The 15,630-nt window shown below is 46.5% G+C and overlaps 1 protein-coding gene across 14 annotated transcripts in view; it reads right to left on the bottom strand.

The window, feature by feature from the left end:
• Positions 1–15,630, bottom strand: part of chl1b (cell adhesion molecule L1-like b) — a 1,240,677-nt gene that overhangs the window by 594,215 nt on the left and 630,832 nt on the right. For all 14 annotated transcript variants that reach the window (XM_086001404.1, XM_086001409.1, XM_086001398.1 and 11 more), the window contains 2 exons: positions 12,784–12,906; positions 10,757–10,927 (listed from right to left, as the gene is read on the bottom strand). In XM_086001404.1, coding sequence (XP_085857530.1) covers positions 10,757–10,927; positions 12,784–12,906 — 294 coding nt within the window. The remainder of the gene's footprint in view (positions 1–10,756; positions 10,928–12,783; positions 12,907–15,630) is intronic.

Here is a 15,630-nt window from a genome sequence, read left to right as displayed (position 1 = left end):
TTAACAGGTGTTTACTGAACAAAGTCTGGAGGTGAACTAAAAGATACAAGACACTATACAGGCTTATATAGCCCGAGTGGCCACTACCGGCATTACAGTACACGGGGGCTCTTAAAGGCACATACACCACAATTCCTCCCCTTTTAGACAACCAGTACATAACATTTTAAGTAATCATTAATTAACATGTTTATAAGAACAATAATCTACACATTTGCTGCAGTTAATCAATTATAAGTCAGTCTCTCTGGAGGATTCCTGACTCGGTCCGGATAACACCTCGGTGGTGTAGTAGTTTTCGGTGGTGTAGTAGGTTCTTTTGGCAAGGTCGATTCGGCTTGAATGCCAGTGTCGGGTTCATCTGGTTCCAGTATCACCGGATCGGAGGTAGATACTATGGGTATCTCTGCTTCATCATTAGGCATATAGAGTTGTGGTGTAGGTTGTCCCTTTTCGGATGACTCTATGATCTGGTCAGCATGGCGCCTTATTATGCTTTCTCCAATGTCCACGGTATACATCAGCGGTCCTAGTCGTGTGCAAATAGTTCCAGGCTGCCATTTCTCGGTATGGTAGTCCCGGGCGAAAACTTGTTGACCTATCTGGAAGGTTCTAGTTGGCCTTTCATTCATGCCTTGAAATTGCCGGTTCTCTACAGCCCTTTTGATGTTTGGCTTGATCAAATCCAGCCGGCATCTTAGTCTTCTATTGAAAAACATCATGGCGGGAGGTTGGTTTGCAACCACATGTGTTGCATTCCTGTATGCAAACAAGAAGTTATCTACCTTATGCTGTAGATCTATGTCTTCATTACCCATGGCCTTTATGGCCTTCTTGAAGGTCTGGACAAACCTTTCAGCCAATCCATTGGGGGCGGGATGGTATGGGGCGGACGTGTAGTGCTTAACCCCATTGTTTTATAAGAACTTCCTGAATTCTTCGGACACAAATTGCAGTCCATTATCAGAACAGATCTGTTCAGGCAGCCTATTCCTGGCAAATATGGTCCTTAATACTGTGATGGTTTTTTCCGTGGTGGTGGAGAACATCTTTATTACCTCCGGCCACTTGGAGTGTGCATCAACCGCGATTAAGAACATTGAGTCCATAAATGGACCAGCAAAGTCGATGTGTACCCTCTGCCGTGGAGATGAGGGCCACTCCCATGGATGTAGAGGGGCTTGTGGTGGGGCGTTTTGGTCCTTCTGGCATCCTAGACAGCCCTTGGTCATTTCTTCGATGTCTCCATCGATACCTGGCCACCACACAAACGCTCTGGCTAGGTTCTTCATTTTCACTCCATCCAGATGCCCCTCGTGAAGCTCCTTTAGCACTTTATCCTGGAGTTTGGGTGGAATCACCACTCTGGATCCACACATCAAGGTTCCTCGGCACACTGACAGCTGTTCTCTTCTTTGCGAAAATGCTGGCAACAGTGGTTCGCCATGTGCTGGCCATCCCTTCACCGTTAAATCGTAGACTCGTGAGAGAGTCGGGTCATTTCTCGTTTCCTTTTCAATGGTAGAATTTGTTACTGGTAGACATTCCACTATGGTTGAGTGGAACATCTCCACTGGGTCCACTGTAGGTGCCTCTTCTACCGTTGGCAACGGTAGACGCGATAAACCGTCAGCAATTCCATGCTGTTTTGATCCTTTGTATTCTATGTCATATTGGTGTGCCCCTAGGAAAATGGACCACCTCTGTAGCCTTTGCGCTGTCATAATGGGAACACCCTTTTTAGCGTTGAATATGGAGACGAGGGGTTGATGGTCAGTCAACAAGGTAAATTTTTGTCCGTGTAGGTAATGGTTGAATTTATGATAGTAATTTATCAATCCCAGGAACGACCTTAATTGTGAGACATTTTCAGGTGCTGGGGCTTTTATGACCGCTTCAATTTTTTCAGGTGACTTATGCAACCCTTCTTCGTTAATTATATGGCCACAATATGATATTTGTTTCTGGAAAAATTCGCACTTCGGGTGATTTGCTTGTAGGCCCCGTTCTCTCAGCCAAGTGAGCACCTGCTCCAAATTGGCAAGGTGCTCGTTGTCATTTTCTTCTGTTACAAGGATGTCGTCTAGGTAGCATTGAGTCCCCGGAATCCCTTGCAGGACTTGCTCCATAGCTCTTTGCCAGATAGCTGGAGCTGATGCTGCTCCGAAAACCAGTCGATTGTACTGGTACAGGCCTTTGTGTGTGTTTATCGTGAGATACCTTTTAGAGGCCTCCTCAACCTCCATCTGTAGATATGCCTGTGCCAAGTCAATTTTGGTGAAACGTTTCCCTCCAGATAGTGAGGCGAAAATATCTTCTATCCTCGGAAGAGGATACTGTAGCGTGTGAAGGACCGGGTTTACAGTCACCTTGAAGTCCGCACAGATGCGAATTTTTCTCTGTTCTTCAGCTTTATCATTATTCAACGTTTTCTTCATGACTGGGACGATGGGTGTTGCCCACTCGCTCCAATCTATCTTGGACAACACGCCTGCCTTTTCCAAATTCTCCAGCTCTGCCTCGACTGCTGGACGAATTGCGTATGGCACCGGCCTTGCCTGAAAAAACTTGGGAATTGCCGCATCTTCCACTTTTATTGAGGCGATAACGCCTTTCAAGGTTCCTAGTTCCTGTTGAAACACTTCTTTGGCGTTGGCCAAGATGTCTTTTAATCGTTCAGGTATGACGTCATCATCATTTTTTTTCTTACTGGTCACCGTCAGTGCCTGAATGGAGTGCCAGTCTAAACGTATCTTCCTGATCCATTCACGTCCCAACAGCGGTGGACCACCATCTTGCAGAACGTATAAATACAACTTCTGTATTTCCTTGCCGTTGTATACAACAGGCACCCTTATTTTCCCTCTGGGGTATACTTTCTGCCCCGTATATGTTTTCAAGATAATGGATGTGTCTTTCAAAGGTATATGAGGAAATAGCCGCTCGTAATCCCGTCGACTTATGACGGTCAGAGCTGATCCTGTATCTAGCTCCATTTTAACTGGGGACCCCGCTATCGTGAGGGTAACCCAAATGGTCTGGTAATCTTCTTTGGCAATTACATTATGTAATTTGAGACAGCTTAGTCTCTTCTTTCCGGAGTCGCTATCGCTCTTCTGGTCTTCAGAGCTACTGTTCGTCATCATTTGTACCTTTCTGTACTTTTCTTTATTGATTTTTTTTCTGTCAGTGGATTTTTTGTTTCCAGATCGGCATACACGTGCAATGTGTCCCATCTTTCCGCATTGCCTGCATGCTTTGTCCTTGAACCAGCAGTCCCTCTGGTCATGGGTAGATCTGCCGCAGCGATAACATCTCTCGAAACCCTGTGTCATTTCATGGGTGCCGAAGTCCTGTGGCTTTTGCTGTATCTCTGCAGCTCCTCTTGCTGCTGCTTCGTATGATACAGCCATACTGAAAGCCTTGTCCAGTGTTAAATCTTTCTCAGAAAGTAGCCTTTTCTGTGTTCCTTCACTTAGGAGACCGCAGACAAATTTGTCTCGAAGAGAATCTGCCAGCCCTGCCCCGAATTGGCAGTGCTTTGACAGCTTTCTTAATTCGGTGAGGTAATCAGCGTTACTTTCATTCTTGTGCTGATTCCTCCTGAAGAATTTGAATCGTTCCGCTATCAGCAGTGGTGTTGGGTTTAAGTGCTCCTGTAGGGTATCAACAATCTCTTTAAAATTCTTGTCCATCGGTTTGGCTGGAGTGATTAAGTTTCGTAACAGCCCGTATGTCCTTGCGCCCATTAGATTTAGAAGTACCGATGCCTTTTTATCATCCTCTATTTCATTCTCTGTGCAATATACCTCCACTCTTTCCACATATGTGGTCCAATCCTCTACATCACTATCGAAAGCAGTAATATTGCCAGTCTTAGGCATCCTGAAAAAAAAAATGGCGCCTCCCGCGCTTTCCTTTCTTCCCTGCTGAGAAAAAATGGTGCCTCCCGCGCTTTCCCGCCACTGCCGCTGCTGACAATGCTGTTCTCCGCGGTTTTTATTTATACAGATATTTTTAATAGTTGGAGACTCGTTCCCGCCGGACTCTCTGGGGCATTTCCCTCCCTCTGCTTGGTCCGAACGCTGACCTGCTTTGCAGCGCTGGCCGTCTCCCGAGTGCTCCACCCTCCGTCTCTGTTTGCCTCCGCCTTCGCTGCTCGGCCCCGCTGCAGAGCCAGCCGATCGAGCCCCAGCCCGCCGCCCAGGAAGGATTATTGCAGTACCTGCCACCAGCCCGGCTAGCTGGTGAAACCAGAGTTTTTTCTTTTTTTTTTTCTTCGACCTTCGTCTGAAGAATCGATCTCCTTGAGGTGCTGCCGAATTGCAGGTAAGTCCATTTCCAATTCGTCGCCACTGTTGTATCCGTGTGTTAATGGAGACACAGAATGCAGGAGCTGGTTTAACAGGTGTTTACTGAACAAAGTCTGGAGGTGAACTAAAAGATACAAGACACTATACAGGCTTATATAGCCCGAGTGGCCACTACCGGCATTACAGTACACAGGGGCTCTTAAAGGCACATACACCACAGATGGCAAGTACGAAATGCTAAAAGCGCGGTTAATTCAGGTTTTCGGCCTCACGAAGGCGGAACGCGCACGCCGTTTACTTACGCTGCCCGGGTTAGGCAACTCCAAGCCATCGGAGTTAATGTGCCAGATGCTCACACTCCTTGGCTCCGAACCGCAATGCTTCCTCTTTCGAGAGTTGTTTTTGAGCCAATTTCCCGAGCAGGTACAAGCAGCCCTCGCAAGATTGGATGCTACGGATTGCGTCGCACTTGCCGCTGAGGCAGACACCATTTATGCGGTCATGCAGCAGTACTGCACTGCCACGAGGCGACCCCCCCTCGCGGATCCCGCCCCGACGCCTCCATCGCCTGGCTTGTGCTTTTAACACGCCCGTTTCGGCACGAGAGCCAGATGCTGCCGGCCTCCCTGCAGTTTCACGCCTCAACCGAAGACAAAACACCAGCGCCAAGTCCGGGAAAGGAAGCTCGAGCCTGTGGGATGTCCCACGGCCGTGATGGCGATCGGCGATTCCGGGAAGCTCCTTTATATTACTGATTCCATCTCTGGCCGACGGTTTTTATGCGACACAGGGGCACAGTGTAGCATCCTGCCCGCCTCCGTCCTCGACATCCGGACTGGGAGGCGTGGTTTTCTCCTCCAGGCCGCCAACGGCGGTGCTATCCATACTTTCGGTAAACGGCGAGCCCAGGTGTGTTTCGGCGGACAGCGTTTTCAATGCGACTTCATCACCGCCAAAATCTCGCAATCCATCCTCGGCGCAGATATTTTGTGCGCCAACAGCCTTTTGGTGGACGTGAGAAATTGCCGTCTGATTAACGCGGCCACTTTCAACTCCATCCCTTGTTTCTGCAGCACAGTTGTGTCGCACATGGTCTCCTGTGCTACGCCCGCGCCTAATGAATTCACTCGCCTGCTCGGGGAATTTCCAGAGCTAACCAAGCCTACTTTCTCCTCATCCACCACCAAACACGGCATGGAGCACCACATCGCAATGACCGGCTCTCCGGTTTACGCACGAGCTCAGCGCCTGGAACCCACCAAACTCGCGGCCACTAAGGCAGAATTCGCTGCAATGGAGCGGTTGGGGATTATTCACCAGTCGAATAGTCCCTGGTCCTCGCCACCCCATATCGTCCCGAAACCCGGTGGCAGATGGCGGCCATGCGGTGACTACCGACGCCTTAATGACGTTACAACTCCCGATCAGTACCCAATACCACATATACAGGATTTCTCCGTGCATTTGGTGGGAAAGTCAATATTCTCGAAGGTCGACCTCGTACGGGGATACCATCAAGTGTCTGTACACCCCCAAGACATCCAAAAGACGGCGGTCATTACTCCTTTGGCCTCTTCGAGTTCCTTCGGATGCCGTTTGGGCTTAAGAATGCAGCGCAGGCGTTTCAGCGTCTAATGGATTCGGTGCTGCAGGACCTTCCCTTTTTATTCGTCTACCTTGACGAAATTCTGATCGCCAGCTCCACCAAAGAGGAACACATCTGCCAGTTGCGCACCCTCTTTCGCCGCCTCCAGCAACATGGTTTGATAATCAACCCGGCCAAATGTCAGTTCGGCCTACCACATATCGACTTCTTGGGCCTCTGCATCACTTCGGAGGGTGCGATGCCGCTTCAGTCGAAGGTAGAGGTGATTACGGCGTTCCCACGGCCGCAGTCCATCAAGGCCCTCCAGGAGTTCCTGGGTATGGTAAATTTTTACCACCGTTTCGTTCCCAGGGCTGCTAAACTTATGCAACCACTCTACAAGGCTCTCAGGGGAAAGCCGGGTAAAGGGCCCGTGGTTTGGACGCTCGAGATGGACTGCGCCTTCAGCGACACGAAGACCGCTCTTGCAAACGCAACTATGTTGGCACACCCACTGCCGGGTGCCACTATCGCTCTCATGACAGACGCTTCAGACTACGCCATAGGCGCCGTGCAAGAACAGTGGGTCGGCGGCACGTTGCAGCCACTGGCGTTTTTTAGTCGCCAACTATGACGTAATGAGCGCAAATACAGCACATTTGACAGAGAGTTGTTGGCGCTGTTCCTGGCTATCCGCCATTTTTGATTTTTATTAGAGGGACGCCACTTCACCGCGTTCGTGGATCACAAGCCACTGACGTTTGCCATGGCCAAGACCGCCGAACCGTGGTCGGCTTGACAGCAGCGACAACTTACCTTTATTTCTGAGTTTACTACCGACATCCAGCACATGGCCGGAAAGGACAATGTGGTGGCTGATTGTCTTTCGCGTGCGACCGTCCAAGCCGTTCAGCTGGGGATCGACTATTCCCAACTGGCTGCCGACCAAGCCACCGATCCGGTAACACAGGCGTTCCGTTCTGACTCCTCCTGCCTCCAGCCAGCAGATGTGCAGTTCCACTCAGCAGGCACCTCCGTGCTCTGCGACGTCTCCTTGGGGGAGCCCCGCCCGATCGTTCCGACCTCCTGGCGTCGCAAAGTTTTCGATGCCATACACGGACTTTCGCATCCTGGCGTGAAGGCATCTCAAAGATTACTGGCATCTAAATTAGTCTGGAGAGGGATGCGTAAAGATGTTCGCGACTGGGCTAACACCTGCGTCGTGTGTCAAAAATCTAAGGTTCAACGACACGTAAAAGCCTCCTTGGCCACTTTCGAAGTGCCAGAACGCCATTTTGACCATGTCCACGTAGACCTCGTTGGGCCGCTTCCGCCATCACAAGGGTTCACACACCTCCTGACCATGGTCGACCGCACTACAAGATGGCCAGAGGCGGTCCCTTTGGCGTCTACTACCTCCGCTGATGTCACCAGGGCTTTTATCTCCTCATGGGTTGCATGTTTCGGGGTCCCGTCAGATATTTCATCCGACCGCAGTCCACAGTTTTCGTCTGAACTTTGGAACGCTGTCGCCTCAGGTTTGGGCACCAAGCTCCATCGCACCACGGCCTACCACCCACAGGTGAACGGGTTGTGTGAGCGTTTCCATCAGTCACTAAAAGCGTCGCTAAGGGCCACCCTTCAGGGCACTGCATGAGTAGATCGACTCCCGTGGGTTCTGCTTGGTTTGCGCACAGCACCTAAAGGTAGTCATCTTCCGCGGAACTGGTGTACGGCCAGCCACTCCGGGTGCCGGGCGATTTCTTGCCATCGCCAACTAAGCCGTGGTCCGTGGCTGATCAACTCAGCACCCACCGAGAAACGGCCGACTCCTTTAAGCCGATTCCGACGTCGCACCACGGCCTTCCTTCCTCTCATATTCCAACGGACTTAAGGCAGGCCGAGTTTGTCTTCGTTCGCCATGATGCCCATCGCGGTCCACTCCAGCCTCCTTATACGGGCCCCTTCCGGGTGCGGGAGGCAAGCAACAAGAGTTTTTTGGTCGACATCGGGGGCAAACCCGACTACATTTCGATTGACCGCCTCAAGCCCACACACCTGGACCTCGACCGGCCGGTCAAAACCGCACAGCCACCACGCTGTGGTCGACCGCCCGCTGCTACTACGTCCAAACGGATCGTTCCACCTGTCAGCCCATCTACCGCTCAACAAATTCCTCTCCGGGAATATAGGAGTTGTTTGAACAGACTTGTCCGACCTCCTCTTCAATTGACTTTCACTGTTAAAGACAATTCTGGGGGGGCGCATGTGGCAGAGCCACCAAGGGACTCTTATATCGATGTACATAATTATCTGTAACAGAATGAATCTGGGGTCGGTGCGAAGTGGGGTCAGCCAAGGATTGGCAAGGGGGGTTTAGCCAGGAATCGGGTGTGGGTGGGGGGAGGTTGGCCAGGGATCGAGGGGGGTGGGGCGGGGGTGGGGGGAAAAGAGAGGTTCAGGGCCGGCTGCCAGAGGACTATGGCCGGCCTCATCATCATCGTTGGGAGGGAGGCCTGGGCGGGGGGGGGGGGTGGTGGAGTGGGGATGAGGGGGTGGCTTGGGGAGGTGCCCAGAGGCCATTAGGGGTGGTCTCCGATCACGGGGGGGGGGAGGCTAGGCAGGGACCCTAGATCCAGGAGGTAGGTATAAAGCCACTTACCTCCTGGATGCAGCAGTCCCCGCCTCGGTTTAAATGCTGGGTTTCACGAATTGTGTGAAACCGTCCACAGGCAAATAAACACAGAATGGATGGGGAAAAAGAGGCTTCCAGCCTCATTACAATATTTAAATTGACATTCCGCCCCCTGAGAGAGGGTTGGTTGCCCACCCCCCGTCCCGCCTCCGGCAAAGCCAGAAGTAGACGGGTTGAAGGTGGGATCAGGTGGCGAATCCCATTTTTAACACTTTAACTGCCCCAAAACCCACCCCTTTTTTTTAAATGGGAAAATTCTGGCCACAGTCTTACTTATATCTGTATGCAGCAAAAAGTGGGAAAAAAAACTGGGGAAGAATCAGGGTAGATATTCGCATCTCTGGAACAGAGACCAAGTATGAAGGAACAAAGTGTGTCTAAGGCTGTTACCAGCTGAAGTTTATTCACAGTGCACAGGTGCCTGTCACTGTCCCACATGCAAGGCTGGGCATGTTGCAATTGTGAGTTGCAGGAAGATATTCTCGTTGATATAACGTGCCTCAGTGCAAGTGTGAAATGTTCTTGGGGGAAATCAGCCACATTACTATACAACTGGGAAGACTCTTCAGGTTGGGGGAGCAGAGATCTTCAGCCAAGTTGAAGCAGGCATGCAGAGAAAAGCTATATTGTAATGATTGGTTACTTTCAGTTGGGCCAATTGTTAAAAATGATCTGGTTCTCTAGAATTGAGAAAATCCCTTGAATCCGGCTTTCCAGAATTGAGGGATACCATTGCATTTTAAGGCCAAAGAAAATAAATGATCCATGTAATGAAAATCTTCCATCTGCTATTTGATTTTTTTCAAACATCTGGAGCTATGCAACTTGGTGAATATATTATATGAAAGGAAATCCTCACCCTGGAACAGCTGAGATACCAAGCTCTATCCTGGGAAAAAGCACCCACCACCGGCCTGGATGTTTTTCTTTTTAACAGAAAAAAGTTATATTCTGGAGATACCACTTGGTGAAACAAAAAAAACCCACTGCTTGATCATCTCAAGTATTATTGCTTTATAGACTGCACCTGCTGACGGCATGAGGACGTAGCACTCTAATAGAAACTTCAAAACAATTTTACCAGATTAATTAAAAAGACTTGTGTCCTGGAGTCAAAGATAGAAGAAGCCAGCCCCAATTGAGCTTGCACATGAGAAATCAGCTACAAGAGAATTGGATAATATATATAACAACCAGGCTAAAATCTATACTCATCTCTCCTAAAATTGAAGGGCTTGGCAGTAGAAATTGAATAAAAACAATGTGGGAATGTAGAAAACCGCCCAAAAACTGGGGGAATCAAAGTATTGAGTAATTGTGCAGCTCCTGGGATTTTATACAGGGATTACTTGGAGGAAGAGGATGGTCCCTGTGACATGAGAGCAAAAAAAAACATGTAATTTCTAGAGCCAACCAAGATTGGACAAGTTCTTCAGTGTGTGAGGGTTGTCTGAATGACAAATAACTAAACTTATCCAGTACCAGATAAGGTGCAGAGTATGCTGGACAGTGGGTTGCATAGTAAAGCACAGATTGTATACTTGGATAAACGCTGGCACTGTAATGACAGTGAAATAACACTTACACACGTCCTTGTCCTTGTCCTTGTATCTCAAAGGTCTGGAGGGACTGCCTGGAAATAATTGCAGAAATAGTGGGATTTCCAGTCCCAGTCCCAGGTGGTTTTTAGCAATCATTTCTACCTACTTAAGGCAACAGTACTTATGGGCCTATAACTCTCATCAATTGAATACATTCCAATACTGGCATGATAAAAGGAGTTCCAGAATGACTTAACTGGGGAGCAGATGTTGTTCTGAGTGTTGGGCAGAGTGAAGAAATATGATAGATCAATTGGCACCTACATCCTAACAAATGGGCCAATGAGAGGAAAATTATGTAATCGAGAGGAACTTCTGCAGTTCTAGGATACATGTGAAACTGACAGCATACCCTGAAAGCTCATAGAATGCACAAATGATATATTAACATTCTTCAGCTGTATTTTACTAAGTTGATACTGCTGACATCGCCCCCTTGTATCCTGTTTGTTGATGTTCATTTCTCCACAACCACAGCCATATCCTTGTACCTTATTTTGATGTGTTACCTCTATGTATTGTTATTTATTTCTGTTCAGTTAATTAAAGAATGAACACTTACAAGGTTTAACCATCAGAATGATGGGCTCTTTCTGTGCAATTGTTCTTGTTCTGAAAAAATGTGCATAACAAATGTAATCATCCCGGCTGTCAGTTGACTGGACATTTGAAAAGTAAAGGTCTCCATTAAGTCCCTGGGAAGCTCTGCTGTTCTGCTGTATGCGTTGTATCTCTGAAAAATAAAGAACTTTTATGAAATTGTAATTTTTACTATACAGTAAATGGTGATTTGCTAACCTTTATAATTTCCTTTTCACAATTTATAATATGCCTATTGTTTTTTTCCATTCCAACAATTGATTGTACAAATAATGTTATCAATGAATTACAACTAAAAATTCATTAACAGTAACTCATTTTTATGACTATGGTTACCTCCAACTTTTTGAACACCATTATTCTCATAGATCTGAGAAAGTGTTATGCAGTTAAAAGAAAGTTAAGAAAGGCAGCAACAAGAAAAGGCCATTTGGTCAATTAACCTCATCCTTCTGGTACGTTAACTCTCTTTTCATAACATGTAACTATAGTTTGAACCACCCCAATGATTTTGTTAGTACAGTCCCCACCACTTATAGTGAGCGTGTTGGTGTTAACACGATTTTCCCGCTATACGTGGTGGACAGTAAGACCAAAAAGGTAAGAAATCGCACTGAGCCACTGCCTCTCCTAATTGTTAGCAGTTGCTTCCAGAATCTCATCACTGAGGTAATCGCAATTTAACTAAGTGCGAACAGCTGATTAAAACTGCTTGAGGACCTGCCTTTGGCTGAAATCAGCAGAAGCTTTTAAATGGGTAAGTACAGGGTAAGTATTTATTGAACTGCCCGAAATAGTTGACGTGCTTAATATGTTATTTGCTCAATTTAGGCAGCTGCCCGTGCTAAGTGTGGACAGTTTAAGTGGTGGGGACTGTCTAACAGATTATTCTAAATATTTATTATACTTTCATTTTAAATTTAAGTTTGCTAGTTTCCATTTATGTTTTCATGATCAAATCACTAAAGTAGCAATGCAGGTCAATAAGGCCATAAAAAACCAAACTAAGCACTCGGGTTTATTTCTAGAGGGATAGAATTGAAAAGTAGGGAAGTTATGCTAAACTTGCATCGAACCTTGGTTAGACCACACTTAGAGTACGGTTCTGGTCACCATATTATAAAAAAGATATAGAGGCACTGGAGAGGGTGCAAAGAAGATTTACAAGAATGATACCAGAAATACAAGGTTATACCTATCAGGAAAAGATGAACAGGTTGGGTCTCTTTTCTCTTGAAAAGAGAAGGCTGAGGGGTGACCTAATAGAGGTCTTTAAAATTATGAAAGGTTTTGATAGAGTAGATACAGATACAGAGAGAGTGTTTCCACTTGTGTGGAAGAGCAAAATTAGAGGCTATCAATATAAGATAGTCACCAAGAAATCAAACAGGGAATTCAGAAGAAACGTCTTTACGCAGAGAGTGGTGAGAATGTGGAACTCGCTATCACAGGGAGTGGTTGAAGCGAATAGTATAGATGCATTTAAGGGGAGGCTAGATAAACATATAAGGGAGAAGGGAATAGAGGGTTATGCTAATAGAGTTAGATGAGGAAAGTCGGGAGGAGGCTCGAGTAGAGCATAAATGCTGGAATGGACTGGTTGGGCCGAATGGCTTGTTTCTGTGCTGTATATCCTATGTAATCCTATGTAATGATGTACTTTGAAGAAATAATCTGGGTTTACCCTATCTCTCCTGTGTAATATTTTACATGGTCCAAAAGAGTATATCAAGTCATCAATGTAATTTTATAATAACACCTTTTACATCAGAAGGACTGTAAAATAAAAACCGATTACACTACCTGACCTTTCCTTTTACATGTTACAATTTTTATAGGACATTTGTGAAAACTTCACAATAGGAAAAAGCCATTGTGGCCAACAATGAAAAAAGGTAATTACCAGATGGCTTGCAAATAGAATTTAACAATTTAGTTTAACAACTGGTTAGAATATGCTGTCATAAATATATAATGGATAGTACTTACTGCTGGTCATCCAATAAATATTTAATAGAGGTGGCCCACTGGGAGGCTTACATGGTAACACCACAGGATCCCCTTCCTCGACTTCAATAGATTGCCTACTCTCTTTTGGAAATCTAGGGATAGCTGGAAGAAGAAAAGCATTAGTCATAACATATGAAGTTCAGTAGTAATGAAAAACGACAATTCCAAATATCAAATAAGGGAATGAGAGCAGAAGCCAGACAGAAAACCTAAATAACAAAATCAGCAGTCAAATGGAAATCAATAGCTAACTGTTCAAGTTACAAATTCACTCTTGTACACAAAGTTATAGCTGACTGCTGCCAAGCACAGTTTGATGCCAGAATAGAATTGGTGCTCAACAAATTCTTATTCACTGTAATTATTATGCAGCATTCCTATTGTTGTAATAGCTAAAATACAAAAGCATAAAAAGCAAAGAACATATTGCCCAATTATCCATTTTTAAATGTTCAGCACATTAAATATAGGCAATTTACTGTCATAAAAACAGCATAATATTTTAGAAAACTATATTAACTTTTCAGTTTCAGATTAATTTGCAGAATAAATGAGTAAGTAAGCTGTGTTTCGCAAGGTGGCTACTTCATTATGCACTTTTTAAAAAAAAAATCCTGTTCCAGGCACTAAATCTTGAAAAAATACAAACACACACATGGACAAAGGATGCATGTTTTCAGGTATAACACAACGTTGGTGTGCTATAGCCATTAAAAATCCCTCTGATTCTTTAGCAGCCTCATAACATATTCAATAACAACTCGCACTTATAAAGTATCTTGAACATAGAAAAACATCCTACGCCACTTCACAGAGGCACAAGAATAAAAATGGATGCTGAGCAAAAGGAGATACCAGGAGGGGTATATTTAGAACAAACTGTTACACAACAACAACAACTTGCATTTATATAGTGTTTTTAATGTAGTAAAATGTACCAAGGCGCTTCCCAGGTGCGTTATCAAACAAAATTTTACACCGAGCCACATAAGGAGACATTTAGACAGGTGAAAGAGATGGCTTTTAAGGAGCCTCTTAAAGGAAGAGAGCGAGGTAGAGAGGCGGAGGGGTTTAGGGAGGGAATTCAGAGCTTAAGGCCTAGGCAGCTGAAGGCCCAGCCGCCAATGGCGGAGCGACTAAAATCGGGATTGCGCAAGAGGCCAGAATTGGAGGAGCACCGAGATCTCGGAGGGCTGTAGGGCTGGAGGAGGTTTCAGAGCTAGGGAGGGGGCAAGGCCATGGAAGGATTTGAAAACAAGGATGAGAATTTTAAAATTGAGGCATTTCTGCACCAGGAGCCAATGTAGGACAGCGAGCACAGGGGTGATGGGTGAACGGGACTTGGTGAGAATTAGGACACAGGTAACCGAGTTTTGGATGAGCTAAAGTTCACAAGGGGTGCAAGGTAGAAAGCCTGCCAGGAGAGCGTTGGAATAGTCAAGTCTAGAGGTAACAAAGGCATGGATGAGGGTTTCAACAGCAGATGAGCTAAGGTGAGGCAGACATGGGCGATGTTGCAGAGGTGGAATTAGGCAGTCTTGGTGATGGAGAGGATATGGGGTCAGAAGCTCAGCTCAGGGTCAAATAGAATGTCAATGTTGTGAATGGTCTGGTTTAGCCTCAGACAAGGGCCAGGCAGAGGGATGGAGTTGCTGGCTAGGGAATGGAATTTGTGGTGGGGACCGAAGACAATGGCTTCAGTCTTCCCAATATTTAATTGGAAGAAATTTCTGCTTATCCAGTCCTGGATATCGGACAAACAATGTGTCAACCCAAAGACAGTGGAGGGGTCAAGAGAGGTGGTGGTGAGGTCGAGTGAACATACATGTGGAACTCGATGTTGTGTTTTCGGATGATGTCACCGAGGGGCAGCATGTAGATGAGAAATAGGAGGTGGTTGAGTATAGATCCTTGGGGGACTCCAGAGATAATCGTGTGGGAGCAGGAAGAGAAGCCATTGCAGGTGTTTCTCTGGCTACGACTGGATAGACAGGAATAGTACCAGGCAAGGGCAGTCCGACACAGCTGGACGACAGAGGAGGATGGCATGGTCAACCGTGTGAAAGGCTGCAGACAGGTCAAGAAGCATGAGGAGAAATAATTTACTGCAGTCACACTCACATAGGGTGTCATTTGTGACTTTGATAAGGGCAATTTCAGTGCCATGGCAGGGGCGGAAACCTGATCAGAGGGGTTCAATCATGGAGTTGCAGTAAAGATTTGGAAGAGGACAACATGTTCAAAGACTTTGGAGATGAAAGGGAGGTTGAAGATGGGGTGGGCGGTAGTTTCCAAGGACAGAGGAGTCAAGGGTAATGTTCCCTTTAAGCTGCGCACCCTCTAAAAAGATGGATGCGGGACCAGATCGCCAAGGCAGTCACTGCCAGCAGTGTCACCCTCAGGACCTGGCTCCAGTGCCCATTGAAGTTTCATGACCTCAGAGCTCCAGGGAACCATGCAAAAACCACGCTTTCACGGCATTTTGAATGGCCTGTGGCCAGTGGTGCCAAGAAAAATTACAGGGAACATTGGTCAAGGGTGAGTTATTTTAAAGCGCTGGATGCCAAAAAGCAGATTTTAAAAGAATTTCCACTCCATAGTGTTTCAGCATCCAGTGGCATCCAGTCTCTAGAGCTTTTTATTGAAGTGGATTTCTTAATAAATCATAGTTAAACACTGCTGAACAAACAATACATATAAGGGGTGAAATTCAAATAAGGCCCAAAAACGGGCTTTGGCACTGCGGGATGAGACTTGCTCGCGCCCGTTTAGAAAGCGCAGGCAGCATGTTAGTTTGGTGCTGCCTGCTGATTTGAATGATTTTAG

Source organism: Somniosus microcephalus, chromosome 11 (assembly GCF_052327205.1).
Source record: "Somniosus microcephalus isolate GS21.2 chromosome 11, FLI_Smic_1.0, whole genome shotgun sequence".
NCBI classification, from domain to species: domain Eukaryota; kingdom Metazoa; phylum Chordata; class Chondrichthyes; order Squaliformes; family Somniosidae; genus Somniosus; species Somniosus microcephalus.
This window is presented reverse-complemented; position numbering and strand designations above follow the sequence as displayed.